The following is a 25,013-nucleotide window of genomic DNA, read 5'->3' as shown; positions in this document are numbered from 1 at the left end:
TTTAATGAACTCAGAAATAAAATGAATGAACAAAAAGAGTACTTTACCAAAGAGACTGAAACATTTTTTTTTTGTGACAGAGTCAGACAAAGGGACAGAGAGAGACAGACAGGAAGGGAAAGAGATGAGAAGCATCAATTCTTTGTTGTGGCACCTTAGTTGTTCATTGATTGTTTTCTCATATATGTCCTGACCGGGGGCTACAGCAGACTGAGTGACTCCTTGCTCGAGCCAGCGACCTTGGGCTCAAGCTGGCAACCTCAGGGTCTCGAACCTGGGTCCTCTGCATCCCAGTCTGACGCTCTATCCACTGTGCCACCGCCTGGTCAGGCAAGACTGAAACTTCTAAAAGAACCAACTAGAAGTTCTAGTGATGAGGAACTCAATAAAAAGTGATAAAGAACAAACAAGTTAGTGTAGGAAATAGAGCTGACCAGACGGAGAAATGGAATAGAAATAGAGCTGACCAGACGGAGAAATGGAATAGAAACCCTATTCAAACAAATAATTGACAAGAACTTCCCAAACCTATGGGAAAAGCTACATCCTCAAATCCAAGAAGCAAACAGAACACCAAATTACCTCAATCCAGTAGGGCCTTTTCCAAGGCACAATGTATTAAAACCCAAAATTAGCAATAAAGAAAAATTCTCAAGGCGTCAGGGAAAAGAAGACAACCTATAAAGAAAGCCCTGGCCATATTAGCCTGGTTGGTTAGAGCTTAGTTCTGAAGTGCAGAGGTTGCTGATTTGATCCCTGGGTCAGAGTACACACAGAAACAAATTGATGGTTCTATCTCAGTCTGTCTCTCTTCCTCTCTCTCTAAAATCAATAAATTTAAAAAAATTTAAAGGAAAGCCCATTTGATTATCACTGATTTCTAAACAGAAACCTTACAATCCATTAAAGTGCAATCAAATATTCAAATTACTGAAAGAGAGAAATTACCAGCCAAGAATAATACATCCAGCAAAGTTATCCTTTAGATATGAAGGAGAAATAAAGACTTTTCCAAACATACAGAAGCTGAGGGAATAAACCACCAGAAGCCCTCTAGTGCAGGAAATACTCAAGGGGGTTATTGTACCTGGAACAAAGAAGCAAAGGTCACAAAACTATGAGTAAGGTCACCAAAAGGCAGACTGGAGCAGGAAATTATAACCCTTTCTTAGAATGGGGTACTATACACTTAAATATCATATAAAGGTTAAAGGAGGAAATAACATTAAAAAAGAGGAATTAGGCAATAGCTACTGCAATTCAGAAATGAATTCACAGTGTAAATAGGGTTAATTTGTGACAACAAAAACACAAAAGGTCTGAATTTGCAAAGGGTGATAGAAGTTAGGCACGTTCAGAAGAAAACTACTATATAGATTAAACTTTCTTTTATATATACCTAATGTTGACCAGACCAAAACCCCCCAATACTGAGACACATAACTTTTAAAAAGAGGAAAAAAGTATAGAATACTACCAAACAAAAACAACAGACAGAAACACAAAGGAAAAGAACCAATGGAGACACAGAGCTATCAAAAAACAAATATAAAATGGCTATAGGAAACCCACATGTAATCAATAATTACCCTAATCGTAAATGAACTGAATACATCAACAAAAGAGCACAGAGTAGCAGACTGGATCAGAAAATAAAACCTAGCCCTTGCCAGTTGGCTCAGTAGTAGAGAACTGGCTGGTGTGCGGATGTCCCAGGTTCAATTCCTGGTCAGGGCACACAGGAGAAGCAACCATCTGCTTCTCCACCCCACCCTCTCTCACTTCTCTCTCTTTCTTCCCTTCCTACAGCCATGGTTTGATTGGAGTGAGTTGACCACAGGCGCTAAGGATGGCTTTGTGGCCTCTGCCTCAGGTGCTAAGATTAGCTCAGTTGCTGAGCAATGGAGCAACATCCCAGATGGGCAGAGCATCACTCAGTGGGGAGCTTGCCAGGTGGATACTGGTTGGGGCGCATGTAGGAGTCTGTCTCTGCCTCTCCTCCTCTCACTTAATAAAAAAACAAAAACAAAAACAAAAAAACAAAACCCAACCAAATGCTGCTTTCAGGGGACACATCTAAGCTACAAAGACAAATATAGACTCAAAGTGAAAGGGTGGAAAATTATTCTCCAAGCAAATGGCATCCACAGAAAAGCAGGTATAGCCATACTCATATCTGACAAAATAGTTTTCAAGATAATAAGTGTAACATCAGACAAAGATGGACATTTTATAATGACAGAAGACACTACCTCAAAGAAGATATAACACTTCTTAATATATGCACCCAATCAGGAAGCACTAAAATATAAAGTGGCTACTAAGAGAACTAAATGGAGAAACTGACAAAGACACAATTATAGTAGGGGATCAAAATACTACATTGAAAGCTATAGATAGATCATACAAACAGAAAATCAATAAATATTGGCTTTAAATGACACATTAGACTAAGTGGACAAAATTGACATTTACAAAGTCTTTCATCCCAGAACACCAGATTATACATTCTTCTCTGGTGCACAAGAAACAGTTTCAAGAATAGATAACATATTGGCACACAAAAGTAGCCTTAATAAATTTAAGAAGACTGAACTCAGACCAACATATTCTCTGACCACAATGCTCTGAAATTAGAAATCAACTGCAAAAAGAAAGCAGAAAAAAACCCCAAATATGTGCAGAATACACAACACGCTATTAAAAAAATGACAGAGTAAAGGAAGAAATAAAAGTTGAGATCAAAAGATACATAGAAATAAATGAGATATCAATACAAGATATCAAAACTTTTGGAATGCAGGGAAAGCAATAATAAAAAAAATACTCATTTTCTAATTCACAAATGAAGGAATGTGGTCATCCCTACCTATGGAGGCCAGGTTCCTGAAGGTTTCCCGCATCACAGTTCTATACAGTGTCTTCTGTGAAGGATCCAGTAAAGCCCACTCCTCCAGGGTGAAGTTCACAGCCACATCCTCAAAGGTCACTGAGTCCTAAAACATTGCAAGTATGTGTACAGTAGGATGCACGAGACTGACAGCTCTAGAGATTTATACTCAATTTATAGGAAGGTTATATATGATCCTGTGGTCTCCAAACATTTGTGTCTTGGTCATCAGAAACTTACACTGTCCACACTTATACACTCATAAATATGCAAATTTTTAGGCAGTTTTGCTGTGATCACTTTAAGTATTATTACTCTCTAATGGCAGGGTCCACAGCACCTTGGAGAAATGAGAGAAATGCTATCCAAATGAAACAAAAATTTTAAGCACATCAAAACTCATCTTTTTATTACCTACCACTTAAGTCAGCACTTCATGATGTACAGGGTCAAATCTACCTGAAGTTTTAATAAATAAAAAACTGAAAAACTGAAAGCTTTTTCTTCTACTCCCCATCATCAAAGATGAGGAGTCCAGGCAGCCTGTTGAAATCCAACTTGTAACAACTTGTATCAGCTTGCCATCTCAACCTGAAGAATTCCAGGCCATTGGAAGTAGCCAAATTCAGCTGATTGAATGAAAATATTCTTGGGAAGAAGTAATACTTCCAACTTTCATAACATTTATCACAGATTCCGTTTACCCATTCTCTGTCCTATTTCGTAAACTAGGAAATTATTCAGAAGTTAGGGCTCAATTTAACATTATATGGCATATTAAAAAGGCACGATAACTTAGACCTCCATAAAGACCCTGTACACATGAGCCTCAGGGCTGCTTCAGACCAGTTTCTAGCACAAATACTGAGATGACAAGGTGCTACATGAGCTTTTTCAGTCAAACCTAGCAGTGTACCTTGGCTCTTGCTGACGTGGGAGAACAGATTAAGACAGTGGTTCTCAAAGTGTGTGCCAGGGTGCACTGGTGCACCCTATGGTATTCCAGAGAAATATGTGCCTGTTGGGAACCAAAAAACCAACAGGGTTTTTGGAGTTTAGATTTTTGGGGAACAGAGGTGTGGGAAATTGGCTGTAGCTGACAGTGTGCCCAATCCCCCACATCACTTGCCTGATTAGTTTGCAAAAGGCTATTAAGCTGTGGTGCTGGATTGTTTACACCTTCCCCGGAAAGACTGGAGGCAAGTTTCTTCTATTTTTTGTTTGGTGTAAAGTCAAGATGATATGTATGGTGGGGGTTTTGCACTTGGTAAAATTCTTGGGTTGCCTTGGAAACATGATCAAAGATCTCAGTGATTTGCTAATGGCCCACTTTACCCTATAAATAAAGCAAGATGCGGCTTTTGGGCACGTTTTGTTCTTGCCAGCAGTAATTACGGGGCCCTCCTGACCCCATATTTTCTTAATTCTGTACTGTTGCCACTCGGGACCTGGAATTACTAGCTGCGCTGGTTCGTGGCCTGTGCCCAGATATAAAAATAAATATAGTTACTCTATTATACCATTCATTACAGAAATACCACTGTTTTTGTTAACACATCATTATTATATTTATTATTAACACATTATTATATTGTTTTTAGGTAAATACACCCAAATAAAATAGATAGATTTCTCAAAAAGAAGCGTGATATTGAAGAATCCAATTCTGGAAGTGAGCAAAAGTTAAGTGTAAATAAAATAGGACTTGAAGGCTGATGGGCAGAATTTAATTTATAGTATTTTCCATCACTTAACACTGAACAATACAATTGGATTAGAAACCCATTCATGGAGGCTTCAAGTGATTTTGGTTTAACATTAACAGAAGAAGAACTGGCAGCTATATCCACTGATCGTGGATTGATAATTAAACATAAGGAATTGTCTCTTGAAGTCTTTTGGATTTCTATAAAAGAAGAATACGTGGCAATATCTAAAAAAGCTTTGAATATTTTACTACAATTTTAATATCCTATTTATGTGAATTAGGATTTTCTACCATCAACACAATTAAGAGTAAAAGAAAGGAATTCTTCAATGTATTGACGAGGAAATGAGTTTGCCTTTCAAATATATGCCCAAACACTGAAGAAATCTCTAGGACACATCAGGCTCATGTTTCTCATAAACACAAAGTGAAAAAACTTAACACTATAGCGCTGGGACTTGCCGAATTTACTAAATCCTACTAAGAATGTATCTCTATATATAAAATGATAACTTTTTTGTCGTTTTTAATTTTTTAACCCCTCTTTTCTACGAATTCTAAAAAGTATAACTCAAAAAATGTAACATAAAAAGGTTTTTTAATGTCAGAATTTAATTTTGTCTTATTTATTTTGTTTAATTACCATAAAAGCATGCCTGGACTTTATATATTTTTTCTTTAATATTTGACTTATTATAACATAGTTCTCAGGAATGTAAATAGTGCGCCTACAGTTATTTGTAGGATGTTAAATGCGCCCTGACCAGAAAGTTTGAGAACCACGGGGCTGAGAGCGGCACATTGCTTTCCAGTTAAGACTGAGGCAGAAACACGGTACTGGAGCCCTTCCACAACCACATCAGAACTGCAGCTGAACTACAAAACCACCATCATTCTGAATGCCTAAATCTGGCTGGCTGGAAATCCTACAACTACGAATTTCAAGAAGCCACATGGAGACTGGTAGGAGTGGTGGTGATACAGAATGGGCTGGTCCCACACCCACGTGTGGCAGTTTAAAACTGGAAGGGATATCTGGGCTGCAGTGGATCCCCCTGAGCAGCAAGGGTGTCCCCGCTCCACATCAAGCCTCTGGCCTAGGGTTCCAGTGCCAAGAAGAGACTTCTACATAACTTCTGGCTGTAAAAACCATTGGGGATTATGGCTGAGTGAGAAGGAGAGCTTTGGGAGTCCCAGGCAGCTCCTCTTAAAGGGCCCAGACACAGACTTCGGCAGACTGACTCCCTCTGAGCTCCAGCACTGGGGTAGCAGCTCGAAAGGAACCAAGGACATATGGGGAGGAACTGGAGTGTCTGGAATCGAAGCAAGATCTACGGCAGGGGTCCCCAAACTACGGCCCGCGAGCCACATGCGGCCCCCTGAGGCCATTTATCCGGCCCCCGCCGCACTTCCAGAGGGGACACCTCTTTCATTGGTGGTCAGTGAGAGGAGCATAGTTCCCATTGAAATACTGGTCAGTTTGTTGATTTAAATTTACTTGTTCTTTATTTTAAATATTGTATTTGTTCCTGTTTTGTTTTTTTACTTTAAAATAAGATATGTGCAGTGTGCATAGGGATTTGTTCATAGTTTTTTTTTTATAGTCTGGCCCTCCAACAGTCTAAGGGACAGTGAACTGGCCCTCTGTGTAAAAAGTTTGGGGACCCCTGATCTACGGGGTAGGGCAGCTTTCTGCCAGATAAAAGCGCTGGCAGAGGCCACTGTTCCTTTTCTGAGCCCTTCCCCCACAGAGGCAACAGGTGGGTGACAAGCTGAGTTTCCATCAACCTGGCTCAAACTGTTCACCTCACCCAGTTGATTCCCTGACACCCTGCCTTAGCTAACTTGTGGGCCCACCCAAGCTGTTTCCAGTGGCTTTTCCACACAAACCGCCTGTCTTGCCTCATGCTTCAGACTTTGCTAAAATTTCTCAAATGAGCAGCATCTGGTCTCTGCATACCTGTACCTCTCGCCAAGTGGCCCCAGGCTTGGTACTAACAGCAGTTGTCCTTAGTTCACAGCTTGGCCTCTCCTGGGTACCTCCAAGTCCAGCTCTAGTAGTAGCCTTCTGCACATCATGGTGGCTGACCTTGCACCTTTTGGGAGGCCCCAGAGGCAGTGCACTTGGTGGACAGCGTCAGAACATGCCAGATTATAACTCTAACACCTCTACAAGCAACACATTCAAGAGACAAACTCAGTAAGCACCAAAACCCCACTGAGGCAAGTCATATTTCACTGGGTCAACTCCTGCACAGCAGCTCCTCCGCTGTAGTTGCAGCCAATCGGCCTGGGGGTCAATACCTCCCAGCGATGCCAATAATAATTCAAGGCTCAACTACAAGAGGACAGTGCTCACATGCCACAAAGGGGTACACCTGGAATGCCCATCCCAAGAGACTGGGGAGGCTGTGCTCTACAGAACACCTACTACACAAGGCCACTCTATCAAATCTGGGAGACAAAGCAGCTCTACCTAACATACAGAAACAAACACAGGGAAGCAGCTACAATGTGGAGACAAAGAAATATGTCCAAAACGAAAGAACAGGAGAAATCTCCAGAGAAAGAACTAAATGAAATGGAGTCAAGCAAACTATCAGATACAGAGTTCAAAACAATGTTTATAAGGATGCTCAAAGAACTTAGTGAGGACAGAGAAACCATAATAAAGAACCAATCAAAAATGAAAGAGCCTGACCAGGCGGTGGCGCAGTAGATAGAGTGTCAGATTGGGATGCGGAGGACCGAGGTTCAAGACCCCAAGGTTGCCGCTTGAGCGCGGGCTCATATGGTTTGAGCAAAGCTCACCGACTTGGACCCAAGGTTGCTGGCTTGAGCAAGGGTTACTCAGTCTGCTGAAGGCCTTGTGGTCAAGGCATATATGAGAAAGCAATCAATGAACAACTAAGGTGTCAGAACGAAAAACTGATGATTGATGCTTCTCATCTCTCTCCCTTCCTGTCTGTCTGTCCCTATCTATCCCTCTTTCTGACTCTCTGTCTCTGTAAAAGAAAAAAAAAAAGAACTAACTAAAATGAAGAATAATTTACAGGGTATCAACAGTAGAGCAAAAGCAGCCATTTGAAATATAGAAAGCAATAAAAAAAAATCAGACAAAAAAAAGAAAAAAGAACTAAAAGAAGAGGATAGTGTAAGGAGTCTTTAGGCAACGTCAAGTGTACCAACATTCACATCATGGGGGTGCAGAGACGAGAAGAGAGCAGGAAACTGAAAACCTATTTGAAAAAATGATGACAGAAAACTTCCCTAACCTTGTGAAGAAAATAGACATGTAAGTCCAGGAAGCACAGAGAGTCCCAAACAAGATAAACTCAGAGATCCACAGCAAGATCCATCATAATTATAATGCAAAAGGTTAAAGATAGCCTGACCTGTGGTGGCGCAGTGGATAAAGCGTCGACCTAGAAATGCTGAGGTCGCCGGTTCGAAACACTGGGCTTGCCTGGTCAAGGCACATATGGGAGATGATGCTTCCAGCTCCTCCCCCTGCTTCTCTCTCTCTGTCTCTCCTCTCTCTCTCTCTCATCTCTAAAAAAAAAAAAAAGAATAAATAAATAAATAAATAAACAAAAGGTTAAAGATAAAGATAGAATCTTAAAACAGCAAGAGAAAAGCAGTTTAGGAACTCCCTAGAAGGGAGTTCCCATAAGACTGTCAGCTGATTTCTCAACAGAATCTACAGGCTAGTAGAGATTGGCAAGAAATATTCAAAGTCATGAAAAACAAGGACCTACAACCATGATTACCGAGCAAAACTATCATTTATTAATAGAATTGAAGGACATATAAAGAGCCTCCCAGACAAGAAAAAGCTAAAGAAGTTCATTACCACCAAACCAGTATTACATAAAATATAATATTTAATCTGACAGACCACTTTATTTAAGTTAGTAATAGTAAAAATGTATTCAATAACTATAGCTTATGGATAGGTGAAACAAATGACAGCAATGATAGAAGGGACAGAGAGACGAATTGAAAAAAATTCAGTTGACCCTAACAAGACAGGCTTGAACTGCATGGGTCCACTTAAATAAAAGATTTTTAAAGCCTCCTGAGCCAACTCTCCAGGTCCTCCTATAGATAATCAAAAAGGTAAACACAGTCCACAACTGCCTGAGACTAAACAAACCAAAGGGGAAAAAAATGGAAAGAAGAGCCTTCTAAAGAAGTAAAGTAACCAAAAAGGTTCCCTCTCCTAAGCAGCACCCACTTTTGCGCTGTGCTTGTTTTCTTAAAAAGTGTTTGTCAAGGACAAATACAAATCTTAAAGGGCCTTCTTTAAGGCTCTGGCCGGTGGCTCAGTGGATAGACCATTAGCTGGGGGTATGGATGTTCTGAGTTCAGTTCCTAGTCAGGGCAGGAGATGGAGAAGTGACCATCTGCTTCTCTCTCTCTTTCCCTCTTGCAGCCAGTGGCTCGATTGGTTCGAGTGTGGCCCCAGGTGCTAAGGATAGCTCTGTTGGAGTGCATCAGCATCAGGCACTAAAAATAGCTTGGTACTTGAGCATTGGCCCCAGATGGGGTAGCTAGGTAGATCCCGGTCAGGGCACACGATGGAGTCTGCCTCACTGTCTCCCCTCCTCTTACTTGAAAAAAAAATTAATAAAAAAAAAAAGTCTTGCCCTGGCTGGTTGGCTCCGCGGTAGGGCATCGGCCTGGCGAGCTGGGGACCCGGGTTCGATTCCTGGCCAGAGCACATAGGAGAAGCATCCATTTGCTTCTCCACCTCCTCCCTCCTTCCTCTCTGTCTCTCTCTTCCCCTCCCGCAGCCAAGGCTCCATTGGAGCAAAGATGGCCCAGGCTCTGGGGATGGCTCCTTGGCCTCTGCCTCAGGCGCTAGAGTGGCTCTGGTTGCCGCAGGGCGACGCCCCGGAGGGGCAGAGCATCGCCCCCTGGTGGGCGTGCCGGGTGGATCCCGGTCCGGCGCATGCGGGAGTCTGTCTGACTGTCTCTCCCCGTTTCCAGCTTCAGAAAAATACAAAAAAAAAAAAAAAGGTCTTCTTTAAAAATAGTAAGAGCCTTAGCCATCTGAACAAATAAACTTAACTTATACCAACTGTAATAAATTAGTAAACTTTTTGCCTTATTGTCTCTGTCTAACGGCTATAAAATTTTTTAAAACATTTTATTTATTGATTTGATAGAGAGAAGAGAGAGAGAAAGGGAGAAGGTAGGAGTGGAAAGCATCAACTCATAGCAGTTGCTTCTCATATGTGCCTTGACTGGGCAAGCCCAGAGTTGCAAACGAGCAACCTCAGTGTTCCAGGTGGATACTCCATCCACTGCACTACAACAGGCCAGGCAGCTGAAATTTTAAAAACAAAATTATCAGCCTGACCTGTGGTGGCGCAGTGGATAAAACGTTGACCTGGAAATGCTGAGGTCACCGGTTCGAAACCCTGGGCTTGCCTGGTCAAGGCACATGAGAGTTGATGCTTCCAGCTCCTCCCTCCCTTCTCTCTCTCTGTCTCTCCTCTCTTTCTCTGACTCTCCCTCTCCTCTCTAAAATGAATAAAAAAAAATTTTTTTAAAAACAACAAAAAAAATTTATCAGGTTTCTGGTTGCACTTGAATCTATATGTAGATATGTATCTCAGAGTATATTCAAAAAATTGGTTTGTGAGAAGCTCTGTTTAATCAACTTAAAAATCAGGTGTTCATATAAATTAAGATATATAACAGAAACTAACCCAAAAGTTTTTCAGGCTCTGGAATAATACTTTGTATTAAAGTTAATTAATACAGGCAAGTCTCTAGTTACCAAAATTAATATTTTAACTACTGTATTTTTCGCTCCATAAGATGCACCTGACTAAAAGACATATCTAGAGTTTTGTTTTTTTTCACACCTAGGGTTTTAAGGAGGAAAATAAGAAAAAAAATTCTGAACCAAATGGTGTGTTAAAATACTTAATAAAATATCTTATTTTTCGATCCATAAGACGCACAGGCATTTTCCCCTCCACTTTGGGGGGAAAAAAGTGTGTCTTATGGAGCGAAAATTATGGTATTACTACAAATTTATCAATAAAATGAACTTATCTTTGTTTCTCTGTAATAGGAAGTGAAAAGTAGATACCTACTCAACAATTATGTTTCAGTATTTTATCTTATTTAAAAATCATATAAGCCTGACCATGCGGTGGTGCAGTGGATAGAGCGTTGGCACAGTATGCTGAGGACCCAGGTTCGAAACCAGCTTGAGCGCCAGGTCACTGGCTTCAGTGTGCGATCATAGACATGACCCCGTGGTCGCTGGCATGAGAAAGGGGTCATTTGCTCTGCTAGAGGTACTCCCCCATTCAAGGCACATATGAGAAAGCAATCAATGAACAACTAAGGCGCCGCAATGAAGAATTGATGCTTCTCATCTCTCTCCCTTCCTGTCTGTCCCTGTTTATCCTTCTCTCTGTTTCTCTCACTCAAAATAAAACAAAACAAAACAAAACAAAAAGTGCAAACTGTGTCGGAGAGTGGGAACTTTGATTAATTTTTCCTTAAACCTAAAATGCTCTGAAAAAATGGAAGTCTCTGCATTTCATATCTACTGATTTTTTATCCTTCATTTGCACTTAGTTAAAATAAACAGAAATTTATATATACTACATTCTACTATTTAATAGTTTGTTTTTAACCAACTTTTATTCCTTTAAATTTAATTTTAACTTTTCTATATAGAAAATCATTCTAAGACCTAATTCTTTAAACTCAGATGAGTATAAAAGTGCAAACCATAAACTATAAAAATTTTCAGATCTCTTTTGAACTAAATGCAAAGAGACATAGTTTGTATCTCCACTTTATTTCACACTGGGGACTGTCAAAAGCGAGTAGTTTAGGTGTTTACTTTTACTCCTTGAAGCCTACTAGGATTTTCAAAGGTTTACATAAACTTGGGTTGTTATTCTCCTATCAATTCAAATAGAAAGTCATTTGCCTTAAGAATAGTATATGGCCCTGTCCTGGTAGGTTCAGTTGGTTAGAGAGTCCTCCCGATATGCCAAGGTTGTGGGTTTGATCCCACTTCAGGGCACATACAAAAACCAACCAATGAATGAGTAAGTGGAACAACAAATCAATGTTTCTCTCTCTCTCTTTAAAATCAATAAAAAGAATCGTAAAGCCTTTTAAATATCAAAGTTCTTTAGGGAACACACCCATATAAAAAATGATCTTAAACTGAAAAATATGCCCAAGAACTTATACATGCCCACCTCATAGCCTGAGATTTTGTTGCCTAAAATGAAACAAAAATTCTGCTTGGTTTCAAGATTTTCTTGTCTTACACATTTATTTTTCAATTAACTTACATTTATTTTCAAAGCCCAAGAAGTAAAAAATCTTACATACTCATACAGGAAATAAAATTGTGTATTGCCAAAAGAAACTACAGTTAAGCCCTGGCCAGCTGGCTCAGTGGTAGAGCATCAGCCCTGCCAGGCGTGTGTATGTCACAGGTTCGATTCCCAGACAGCGCACACAGGAGAAGTGCTCATCTGCTTCTCCCCCCCTACTCCTCTCGCTTCTCTTTCTCTCTTCTCCTCCCCTCCCACAGCCATAGCTCCATTACAGAGAGTGGCCGTGGGCGCTGAGGACCACTGGATGGCCTTCACCTCAGGCACTAAAAACGGCTCCCATTGCGATGGAGCAAGGGCCCCAGATGGGCAGGGCATCGCCTCCTAATGGGCTTGCCAGGTGGCTCCCGGTCTGGAGCATGCAGGAGTCTGTCTCTGCCTCCCTTCCTCTCACTAAAAATAAAATAGAAACTACAGTTAAATGACTGATATATTCAACAGATAAAGATATCTAGAGGAAAGAAATGCAAATTTTGAAATCAGCTCAGATAAACAGCCTTCACTTAAAAAGAAAAGCCACATTCAGAAAGTTAAACACATTCCCAAGCTTAGAGTCTTGACACTCCTGGTTGAGCTAGAACCTTTAAAGTGGGTTAGTCCTGGAGGAAGGACCATAGGTGACACCTGAGCAACCTCAGGAAAAAACATGGAGCTCCATACAGCCTCCCTTCCCCTGTAACCATGTAAATGATCCCTCCCCCAGGCTTCCCTTCTCACAAGTGAGGAACTTTTCAGCCTGACTCAGTTTAAGGGTCTGACCCAAACGAATTCCCAAATTTATAGAGCTTTTGTCCAGAAGACATAATTCCTGACCTTCATATACTTTCTCCATTGGCACAACTGGTTAGCATGTGGTACTTACAGACTTTGTCAATATACACATTAGATTCTGAGGGAACACACTTCATGGATGTAAAAAACAACCTGAAAAAAACGGCTAGGCCTAAGACAACTCTCTTTGCCCCTCAAGAGGAGTGGCTTATTTTAGAGTCGCAGGCCTCCATCCTCTGCTCCCCAGTCACAAAGTTTTGGATCGACAATTATAATTTAAAGGATATAAATTCAGTGGTACAAGAATCCAGCAAAATCACTTAAATCTAGTGTTTATGTGTAAGCAGGAAAGAAAGTAGTAGAGGCCTTTTAATAGTTCAACAAGGAAACCCACAAGTACCTATATTTCTATCAGAAGTGAATGTCAGTTAATTATTATGTAAAAAAAAAAAAAAAAAAGGAAACTGACTTGTAAACAATCCCATTGAAACACTTCTAGATGTTCTAAATCTAAGCCCTGACATACCATTTGAAATCATCCAAAAGGTAAGAACAGATATCAACATACTACCGACACCCATGGAGGGAGGGAAACAATTTTAACTAATGTACGCAATGCTTATATATTTTTCTAAAATTCACCTCTTTCTTGCCTCTTTGGAAATGTAGTACTTTTTATTGTACCCCAAGCACAAGTGATTTAAAATTTTTTTTAATTTATTGAAAAACCGATACAAGTAAATAAATCTTTTCAAAGTGACAAACGCAGAGAGAGGCAAACTAACCTGGAACTGTGCTGAAGGCACAGATCACCCAGGAGTTTCCCAGGAGGAGCATCCACCCAGTCGACTCCCCATTAGATGCCTGTTCCCACAGGGAAGATGGGGGGGGGGGGGGCAGCGGTTATTCCCTGCTTCCCTCTCAGGTAAAACGTACAGAAAACTACATCTTTGAAAAGAGCCACCCCTGGCACACTAGATCAATGATAAACAAAATACTGTGTCCGTCTGAACTGTACCGCGGAGGGCAAAGAGTTAATAATGATGCTATGAAATGGGGAGGGGAAGATGGCGTCTGGGAATGTGTGGAAAGATCCGGAAATTTAGGGTTAACAGCCAGCGCTAGGAAGAGCAAGGCTGGGGACGGGTCAAGGAGTTGACGCTGTACTTACTTCCTAAAGATTTGGAAAAGTGAGCAGAAAACAAGTGCCTTAGGGAGAAAAGAGGAACTAGGACCCTACAGAGCACAGCTCTCCACGCACAACCCTGGAGACGGAGGGACAATGGTCCGATGATCCTCCCCGAGGTCACCGCACCATCTAGGTAACCGGACGATGAGCACGGTGCTGGCAGAGCCACATGCAGCGCGCGCGCCTAGGAGGGCACTTGTGTCTGGGCCGAATCCGGTCAGCAGACTCCGGCGTGACCTGGGGAGGCCGTGTTCCACTTCAGCTGGTTCCAACCGGCTTCTCATCCCCGGCTCATCACACCCGCCCCGCCCACTCACCATTTCTCGGTTTCAGCGGTTCCCTTCCACCTTTCGACTCCCTCGCGCGCACGCGCGTGACAAGTGCAGGCCACAACCACAGAGTAAGTCGCAGCCACCTGAGTCCTTTAAGAGAAGCGAGTAAGCAGAACGCCGCTGAAGCAAGGATCCACTACCGACCACTTCACGCCGTCCACACCATTCATGCATGCCATCACCATAGTGCCGCCCCCACAAACAGTACCAAGAACTACCCTGATTGGACAGCCGCAAGGCCCCGCCCCATCATGGCTGAGTGACAAGAAGCCGCAGCCCAGTTTTTGAGTCACGGTGGTCTTGGCAATGGGCCTGAATCTGTCCTTTCCGGGACACCTTGTTTAACCATAAGGCAGCAGGCCACTCACAGAACTGTGACCCTGCTTCACAAACACACTCTTAAAAGTGACCTCACCATAGGTAATCATGAATCTGGCTCCATTTTGATCTCTGACCATTCCCAGCAGGTAGACTTCCACCCTTCCCTCCCCACCCCCAATTATTGGGCACTTTCAAGAACCCTATGGTCTCAGGGGCACTTGGCTCTGATAGGAAGTTTGAAGCCCACAGTTCTGGACCAGGCCCCAAGTCTCAGATGTAGCATGTGTGAAACATATGAGGCAAAGTAACCACTGGAAAACCTTTCCAAGGAATTCCATTAATACACACTTGGTGAAAGTTCAAAGAAGGCAAAACTGAAAGAACACTGCTCAGTGAAAAGTAACAGATGGCCAAGGTATAAAGACTAGAGAATCAGGTCAATGGTCATCTATGGGGCAAGACGGAGATGAGTCAGGGACGGGAGCGTCAGGAGACCCTCACCACTGACCGTAGGCCAGACATGAATAATAATGATTATTCCAAGGGTGTGCATACCGTTATTACTAAGTCTTACCATAATTCACTTTGTATAATCTTTTCTGGATAAATATATATTTTTAATTGGTTAATAAAATTAGGTAGGTTTTGGGTGTACCATTCCATAATACAGTGGCCCCTCATCTATTGTGGGGGTTAGGTTTCAGACTCCCCCATGATAGGTGAAAATCTGCAAAGTAGTAACCTTAAATTTATTTTATTTATATATATTTTAAGGCTTTATAAATCCACCCCACACTTTTTTTAATTAAAAAATTATTCTTTAAGACTTTATTCATTTTAGGGGGGGGAGAGAGAGAGAGAGAGAGAGAAAAGGGGGGGGGAGCAGGAAGCATCAACTCCCATGTGCCCTGAGCAGGCAAGCCCAGGGTTTCAAACTGGTGACCTCAGTGTTCCAGGTCAATACTTTATCCACTGTGCCACCACAGGTCAGGCCCCACCCTACACTCTTATAAACCTTTCCCACAGTTATTAGTGAATCGTGATATGGCATCCTCTGTACATTGCACTGTTTTCTGAGTATTTTTGGCAAAATTTTGAAGAAATTTAATTTTGAGAAGAATTTCATTTTTTTTAGCAAGAGACAGAGAGAGGGACAGACAAGGACAGACAAGACAGGAAGGGAGAGAGATGAGAAGCTTCAATTCTTTGTTGCGGCACCTTAGTTGTCCACTGACTGCTTTCTCATATGTGACTTCACCCAGGGGCTAGAGCCAAGCCAGTGACCCCTTGCTCAAGTCAGAGACCTTGGGCTCAAGTTGGTGAGCCTGCGCTCAAACAGGCAATCCTTGGGGTTTCGAACATGGGTCCTCCCTCTGTGTCCCAGGTCAACGCTTTATCCACTGTACCACTGCCTGGTCAGGGAAAAGAATATGATTTGTATATGTTTGTTTGCCCTGTAAAGTGGCAGTCTGAGTTTTTCTTCATGGTTTTGGCAGCAGAAATTGGTAACAAGCCATATGTCTATTTAGAAAAATGGGTTATGTACATTCATCACCATATATACCTTTTAAGAACAAAGGGTTGTATGCATTGATATGTAAAGGTCTGTGGTATTTGGCCCTGGCTGGTTAGCTCAGTGGATACAGTGTCAGTCCAGTGTATGGACACCTCTGGTTTGATTTCCGGGTTGGGCACACAGAAGAAGCCACAATCTGCTTCTCTTCCTTTCCCTCTTCCTCTTCTGTCTCTCTTACAGCCAGTGGCTCAATTGGTTTGAGCTTCTGCCCTGGGCACTGCGGACAGCTCAGTTGGTCTGAGCATCAGCCGCAGGTGCTGAGGATAGCTTGGTTGATTCGAGCATTGGCCCCAGACAGGGGTTACTGGGTGGATCCTAGTCAGGTGCATGCAGGAGTCTGTCTATCTCTTGTCCTTTCACTAAATAAAAGAAAAAAAGAAAGGAAAAGAAAACAGTCTGGAGTATTTATCAATAGAACAATTAAGTAAAAATATATTGCAATGTATATACAATGTTACCTCTTCTACAACTGTTATGGTCACCTGCAGAGTTGAGTGAGCCCCAGTCTGGGTTTGGTTGACAATACATTGCTGCCAACAGTATATGAAAGGGTTTATACCTTCCATAATGGGGAGGGCAGGGCAGGCTTCTCAAGCAGGTGGGAAATGCCTTGAGAGAGTAAGGAAAGGAGCCTGACCCAGATTTGTTTGTTTTGTTTTGAGGTTATGGGGTGGGCTAGGGTGAGATTTTGTATTCAAGGCAGGGGCTTCCAGGGATGGAATCTCTTGTCAGTGATAAAGGAGTGAGCACTCAGGTTTTCTTATCATCTTGTACAGATGTGGGCACAAGAGGAAGAGGGAAGATGAGGCTTTTTAAAGCCGTCAGCTGTCAATCATTAAATAATGGAGTCAGAGACTTCTGATTTCTCCTCCAGCATGTAAGGTGCTTAAGAACTCAGCAGAAAAGAAGCCTACACACTTAAAATCAACAACTCAGATCCATCAAAGCATTAATCCCAAGGCAAACTGCTGTTTCCCAAAAGAGACAGGAAAATAACCAGGTGGGAATATGCTCACAGTATCCTGCTTTTCTTAACAAGACCTGTCCTCCTCAAAGATTGTTTAGAGACAAAGTCTAAATGACTGAGATTTTAACAGAACCAAAGTGACATGGGGGAGGGAAATAGGCAACTTGAGTCCCCTCTACTCTTTCTGCCTGAACTAAGTTGACAGTGTATGTGTACAGTAGAGATAGACAGCAGCAGCAGCAGCAGAGGTACTGAAGGGTCCCGAGGAGCCCTCTGGTATCGGGGTGGTGGGTGGAATCAGTTGGCCACCTACTGACTGCCTTTCACCCTTTTTCTTTTTAAATAACTGTTTTACCAGATGGGCCCACCTCTTGCACAGAGTGTAGTCTTTCTCTCCCACCCCATCGCCAGGGTATGTGGGGGCCAGCCCAGCCTCTGCCACAGCTTCATTCTGACACAGATAAATCCTGGCAAAAACACAGACCCAGGACCACTTTAAGGAGGGCCCCAACCCCACACTCTTGCTCCCAAATGCCTAGAAATTCTCAAAACTGCCCACTCTGGTCAGCTGCACATAGAACTGAGGCTTGGCAAGCTCAGCAATGCCCCAGGTGTGGGGGGGCACAGCTCACAGCGCAGCTCCCCACCCCCCAGCAGCCTCGGTGCCTGCTGCCATCAGGCAGCAGGGCAGGTGAGCAAGTCAGAGCAAGAGAAGACACCCACAGTGGTGGTCATGTCGAGGCTTGTGGCTCATGAAGCCAACTGTTATGTTCACCTGCAAAGGTGGTTTTCATGTTGAGACAGATTCCAGCATAGCCAAGAGGGTAGGAAAAGGCTTACAAAAGATAAGATTTCCTTCTCTTACTTTTTTACAGGTGAGTAGTATTCTATTGTACAAATATACCACAGCTTTTGTATCCAATCATCTACTGATGGGCGTTGGGCTGTTTTTGTACCTTGGCTATTGTAAATGCTGCTGCAATGAACATGGAGTGCCTATATTCTTCTGAATTACTGTTTTGGGTTTCTTTGGATATATTCCCAGAAGAGGAATCACTGGAACATAAGGTGGTTCCATGTTTAATTTTTTGAGGCTAACTCCATACTGTTTTCCACAGTGGCTGCACCAGTCTGCATTCCCACCAGTGCACAAGGGTTCCCTTTTCTCCACATCCTTGGCAAAGCTTGTTGTTTGTGGACTTATTTTTTGTGTGTGTGTGGACTTATTGATGACAGCCATTCTGACAGGTGTGAGGTGATATCTCATTGTGGTTTTAATTTGCATTTCTCTGGTGATTAGTGACTTTGAACATCTTTTCATATGTCTATTGGCGATCTGTATGTCCTTTTTGGGGAAGCGTCCATTCAGGTCCTTTGCCCATTTCTTTCTTTTTTGTGTGTGACAGAGACAGAGAGATGGAGAGAGGGACAGATAGGGAGAGAAATGAGAAGTATCAATTCTTCACTGCGGCATCCTCATTGTTCGTTGATTGCATTCTCATATGTGACTTGATGGGGGGGGGGGCGGGGAGGCTACAACAGAGCAAGTGACTCCTTGCTCAAGCCAGCAACCTTGGGCTCAAGCCAGTGACTATGGGGTCATGTCTATGATCCAACGCTCAAGCCAGCAACCTCATGCTCAAGCTGGTTGAGCCTGCGCTCAAGCTGGCAACCTCAGGGTTTCGAACCTGGGTCCTCCATGTCCCAGTCCGACACTATATTCACTGTACTACTGCTGGGTCAGGCCCATTTATTTGGATTGTTCTTTTGGTGTTGAGTTTAATGAGTTCCTTATAAATTTTAGATATTAAGCCCTTCTCAGATGTACTGGCAAATATGTTCTCCCATTCAGTGGGTTATCTTTCACTTCGTTGATGGCTTCCTTTGCTGTACAAAACCTTTTTAGTTCAATGAAGTCCAATTTATTAATTTTTTTGTTTCCCTTGCCTGAGGTGCTAGATCACAACATATATGCAATGACTTGTTTTTATATAATGAAACACTAACAGGAGGCTCAAGAAATGATCAAAACTGTATCTGGGGGTGGCTGGAGTGACAGTGCTGCAGGGACCAGAATATATTTGCAGGGGGTCTTCTTACCTTAGACTTTTCTATCTTACAAATTTATTTAACTTAAAATACACATAGAAATTTACATCATACACCATAATTTACTATTTACTAACCATTCTAAGATTTAAATCCTTTAAACACTAATGGTTACAAATGTGTAGACCATTCAAAGAAAATGTTCAAAGCTCTTAGTGACTAAAAGAACATGGGACATTGTATTTGTCCCTCCGCAGGTCTCACATGTATTTTCAGGAATACACAGCACATTATGAAGAAATAGGAGTTTGAGTTTAGCCTCTTAAATGTAGTAGGAGTTTAAAGATTTACAAAAGCTTTGACTAGTTTTCTTCAAATCAATAATTAAAAAGAAATTCAATTGTTTTAGCCTTTTAAATTTCAATATTCTCTAGGGACATGGACCTACAAATACACTTTTTTTTTTTACACTCTTCTTCTCTCTCAAAAACAAATGTTTTTTCCGAAAGCTGTAGATACCTGAGGGCATTCTTGTTGAGCTACCAAAATACCTTACAATTTTCTTCCCTCCTTCACACATAAATACTGGGTTTGAATGATTTTTGCTGAACTATTCAAACACTGGGTATATGTATTTAAAATACCAGTGGTGGTCCACAGCAACTCCACTGGGGAGCAGAGCCTGAGGTCAGTGTCACTAAGCCACACCCCCTCACGCACACATTTTGAGCCTGAAAAGGGAAGTACTTGAAGGCCCAGTTATTCTTCCTGGGGGGGGGGGAGGTCTCCTCCTGCAGGTGTCCTACCTGCTCACATCCACCAGGGAAAGAGCCTGTACATTGAGAAGCTTCAGCCCTGGAAAGCTGGGGGTGGGGGCGGAGACACCCCTTCTGAGGTTTAGTTGTGGTTCCCCTGGGTCTGTTTCTAGGCATTGGGTTGAGTTTTGCATCCACAACTGTCAGTGCCTGCAGTCTGTAATTGGTGCACACTGTGAAAGTGAGGAGAGTTCTGTGTCCTGGGATTGTTTCTCATGTGTGCCCTGACCTGGGCTCAAGGCATTGCCTTTAGGATTGAGCCCTGATTGGGATTCAAACAAGAGACCTTCAGTATGGAGCCGGTGACCTCAGTGCTCCAGGCCAATGCTCTATCCATTGCACCTCTGGCCATGGCCAGAAAATAATGTTATTTCATTATTATTTCCATGCCAAGAAATTGTTCTGTAATCAACTGATCATACTTAAAACACTCTGGTGTTGCAAGTCTATGCCCTGGGATTCCATTCTAAATCACTCAATAGTAATGAAAAGTCCTCAGAAACACACCACAACCTCTAGGGAAAGGAAAAGGGGTAAACAATTTTTTTTTCTTCTTTTTCCAAGTGAGAGGAGGGTAGACAGACTCACGCATGCACCTTGACCAGGATCCACCGGCAACCTCATCTGGGGCCAAGCTCGCAACTGAGCTATTGTTTAGCACCCGAGGCAGAGGTGTCTGGTGCTGATGCACTTGAACCAATTGAGCCATGACTGCAGGAAGGGGGGGGGGGGGAGAGGGAGAAGACACGGGGTGTGTGTGTGTGGAGAAACAGATGGTCACTTCTGTGTGCCCTGACTGGGAATTGATCTTAGGACATCCATACATGGGGCCAATGCTCTACCACTGAGCCAACCAGCCAGGGCCAGGAAAACAAATTATAACACATGCAATGTAATGCTGTATCAATGTAAGAAATCTCAAACCTGTGAAGATTTTAAGAGTTTATTTGAGCCAAAGTGATGACATAAGCCATGGAACATGATCTCAAATAACAGTTTTACAGCTTTTTTTAAAAAAAAATAAAGCTTCTTTAGGCCCTGGTGGGTTTGCTCAGTGGATAGAGCATCATCCTGGAGTGCAGAAGTCCCAGGTTCAATCCTCAGTCAGGGCACACAGAAGCGACCATCTGCTTCTCTCCCCCTCGCTCTTCCTCTTCTCTCCCTCTTAATGATAGCTCAGTTGGTCCTGGTGTCAGCTTTAGGTGCTAAAACAATAGCTCGGTTGATTCAGCATCCGCCCCAGACCGGGGTTGCTGGGTGGATCCTGGTTGGGCCCCAAGCAGAAATCTGCCTATCTCCCCTCCTCTTACTTAAAAAAACCCCACTAAAAACAAAAAGAAAACTTCTTTAGTAACAAATTTTATTGTTTAAATATCTGTAAGTATTGTTATGTTTAAAAAGGTTAATTTCTTTTTCTTGACAGATTCAGAGAGATGGACAGATAGACAGGAAGGGAGAGAGATGAGAAGCATCAATTCTTTGTTGCAACTCCTTAGTTTTTCATTGGTTGCGTTCTCATATGTGCCTTAATGGGGGTGGGGGACAGCAGACTAAATGACCCCCTTGCTCAAGCCAGCAACCTTGCACTCAAGCTGGTGAGCCCATGCTCTAAGCCTGGTGAGTCCATGCTCAAGCCTGCAACCTCGGGGTTTCGAACCTGGGTCCTCCAATCCCAGTCCAACGCTCTATCCACTCTGAACCACCACCTGGTCAGGCAAAAAGCTTAATTTCTTACAAAATTCTACTTTCAATATTGCCAGATCACTTTACTTTCTATTTTATGCCACAATTTTTATAAACATGTATTTTCTTGAAGCCTCAATTTGCTGAGTTGTAAGTTAAAGGACTCTTTTACAAGTTTTCACACACACACACATTCATTAAAAAAAAAATTTTTTTTAATCTGCTGATTTCAGTGGCTGGGCGGGGAGGGGAGAAAGACAGACAAACAAGAACATTGAGCTGTTCCTGTGTGTCCTGACCAGACACTGGACCAGCAACCTGTGGGCTTTGGGATGATGCTGTTTATTTCTTCTCGGAGTTTTCTTGTGCATGTGAAGCCTGGTACTTGGCTGAATGTTTGTTAATAGTTCTCCCATGGATGTTTGTTCACTTTACCAATAATTATAAATGAGGAATTATGGCTTATCCTCTGAGTCTTCAAAGTTTAGAGCTGTTGTTGAAAAAATCTACTGTTTACAAACATTAGGGGATCAGGGAATGTACAGATAGTCCAGTACTTTCAGCCTTTTGTATAGTGCATTTTCACCAATGAAATAAGAGTTGGTTTTGCATCTCATTTGCATAGCTGACCATCTTTCTTTGACTTGTCGTTTGCTTTTCTGATGTTCTTGTTTAATAAAAAAAAACCAAATGCTTTTTTTTATTGCTTCATATTCATTTTGAAATATCCCCTAGTTTTTGTGAGCGGTATTCATTATGACATTTACAGTGTGAGTTCTGTCACGTTATCTGAGAGCAGCTCAATGACTAAAGGCTTTGGCACATAGTTACCATACACACGGATCTACTCACACTAAAATGCTTTTCTGAACTGGGGAGTATGACGATGAGTGGATCTTCCATATCGCTTACCGAGTGTTTCTTTAATGTGAGGCTACTGGTGTTTAAATGCTAAAGCTACAGTTGACTTCTCATCCACATTCACTATATGTATAATGTCATATCATTTCAGGTTGGAATACAGTGGTCCCTCATCTGTCATGGGGGTTAGGTTCCAGAACCCCCTGTGATAGACAAAAATCTGCAAAGTAGCAACCTTATATTTATTATTTATATCTATTTTAAGGCTTTATACATCCTCCCCACACTCTTACAAACCTTTCCCACACTCTTATAAATGCTTCCTATGCTCTTGTTGGTGGCCTCCCATTCCTCAGCCAATAGTATGATCTCACGCAGGCAAACTAGCTCAAGCGGAAGCAGCAGTAGCTGCATTTTCCATATGTGTGAGTCTCTGTCTACTCACCTGGCCTATGTATTTTATTTTGATTTAATATCCTTTTAATATCTTTTATATCTTTTATATTGTTTTCAATTTTTTAGGCTAGAAAATGCTTATTATACCGTAAAAATAATTAAAATAATAAATATATAAAAATACCTATATACTGCAAAATCCCGCAATATAGCAAAAAATTCTGCAATACAAAATTAGATAGGTACAATTTAAAAATCCATGATACTGCCCTGGCCGGTTGGCTCAGTGGTAGAGTGTCGGCCTGGCGTGCAGAAGTCCCGGGTTCGATTCCAGCCAGGGCACACAGGAGAAGCGCCCATCTGCTTCTCCACCCATCCCCCTCTCCTTCCTCTCTGTCTCTCTCTTCCCCTCCCGCAGCGAGGCTCCATTGGAGCAAAGATTGCCCGGGCGCTGGGGATGGCTCCTTGGCCTCTGCCCCAGGCACTAGAGTGGCTCTGGTTGCAACAGAGCGATGCCCTGGAGGGGCAGAGCATCGCCCCCTGGTGGGCAGAGCGTCACCCCCTGGTGGGCGTGCCGGGTGGATCCTGGTCGGGCGCATGCGGGAGTCTGTCTGTCTCTCCCCGTTTCCAGCTTCAGAAAAATACAAAAAAAAAAAAATCCATGATACTGTGAGACTGCGAAAAGTGAACCACAACAAGGCAAGGGATTGTATTTACTGAAGGGTTTCATTATTTTCTCTCCAGTGGTGGGGCCCCTCAGGCTATCTAAGGGAAGAACAATGACTGAAGGATTTCTCACGTGGCTGACACGTGTAAATGGCTGCTCCCCAGTGTGAGTTTTCTCTTGTCATATAAGATTAGCTTATTGACTGAAGGCATTCCCATACTTATAACATTGGAATAGTTTCTCTCTTGTGTGTGTTGTTATGCTGTGTAAGTTCAGAACTCTGATGGAAAGCGTTCCTACACGAGACATGAATTTGGTTTCTCTTGTGTGGATTCTTTTGTGTTGGCTAAGGCCAGAACTTTGATTAAAGGCTTTCCCACATTGACGACATTTATAACGTTTCTCCCCAGAATGGATTCTCTCATGTTTGCTAAGATAAGATCTTTGATTGAGAGCTTTCTCACATAGGTAACATTCATATGGTTTCTCTCTTGTGTGAGTTTTCTCATGTTGTTTAAGGTAAGAACTATGAAAGCTTTCTCACACTGATGGCATTCATATGGTTTCTCTCTATGGTGTGTTCTATTGTGACATGTACATTCAGAACTGATTGAAAGCCTTTCCACACATGAGACACATGTGTGCTTTCTCTCCAGTGTGGCTTCTCTTGTGCTGGCTGAGGCCAGAGCTTTGACTAAAGGCTTTCCCACACTGATGATAACATTCATAAGGTTTTTCTTCAGTGTGTATTCAATTGTGCTTTCTAAGATAGGAGCTTTGCAAAAAGCCATTGCTACAAAGATAGCATTTAAATGGTTTCTCTACAGCAGGGGTCCCCAAACTACGGGCCCGCAGGCCACATGTGGCCCCCTGAGGCCATTTATCCGGCACCCGCCGCATTCCAGAAGGGGCACCTCTTTCATTGGTGGTCAGTGAGACCACTACAAAGCACGGCGTCGCTCACGTACAGTACTACTTCCGGTGACGCGGGACGCATGCCTCACGGCTCTGGAAGCACGTCATATCACTTGTTACGGCTAGCAGTGACAAATACGGAACCGGACATTGACCAGCTCATTAGCCAAAAGCAGGCCCATAGTTCCCATTGAAATACTGGCCAGTTTGTTGATCTAAATTTACTTGTTCTTTATTTTAAATATTGTATTTGTTCCCGTTTTTTTTTTACTTTAAAATAAGATATGTGCAGTGTGCAAAGGGATTTGTTCATAGTTTTTTTTATAGTCTGGTCCTCCAACAGTCTGAGGGACAGTGAACTGGCCCCCTGTGTAAAAAGTTTGGGGACCCCTGCTCTACAGTGTGAGTCATCTAAGGCTAAAGCAATTACTAAAAGCTTTCCCACATATATGACATTCACATAATTTACCTCTAATGTGAATTTGTGTGTA

At 42.4% G+C, this 25,013-nt stretch overlaps 1 protein-coding gene across 1 annotated transcript in view; it reads right to left on the bottom strand.

Moving 5' to 3' along the window:
* LOC136334218 (zinc finger protein 791-like) overlaps positions 1-25,013 on the bottom strand; it is a 39,318-nt gene that overhangs the window by 6,309 nt on the left and 7,996 nt on the right. The window contains exon 2 of the mRNA XM_066274181.1: positions 2,870-2,996. Coding sequence (XP_066130278.1) covers positions 2,870-2,996 — 127 coding nt within the window. The remainder of the gene's footprint in view (positions 1-2,869; positions 2,997-25,013) is intronic.

Source organism: Saccopteryx bilineata, chromosome 1 (genome assembly GCF_036850765.1).
Source record: "Saccopteryx bilineata isolate mSacBil1 chromosome 1, mSacBil1_pri_phased_curated, whole genome shotgun sequence".
Lineage (NCBI taxonomy): Eukaryota > Metazoa > Chordata > Mammalia > Chiroptera > Emballonuridae > Saccopteryx > Saccopteryx bilineata.
The sequence above is the reverse complement of the archived record's forward strand: the minus strand, read 5'-3'. Positions and strand labels throughout refer to the sequence as shown.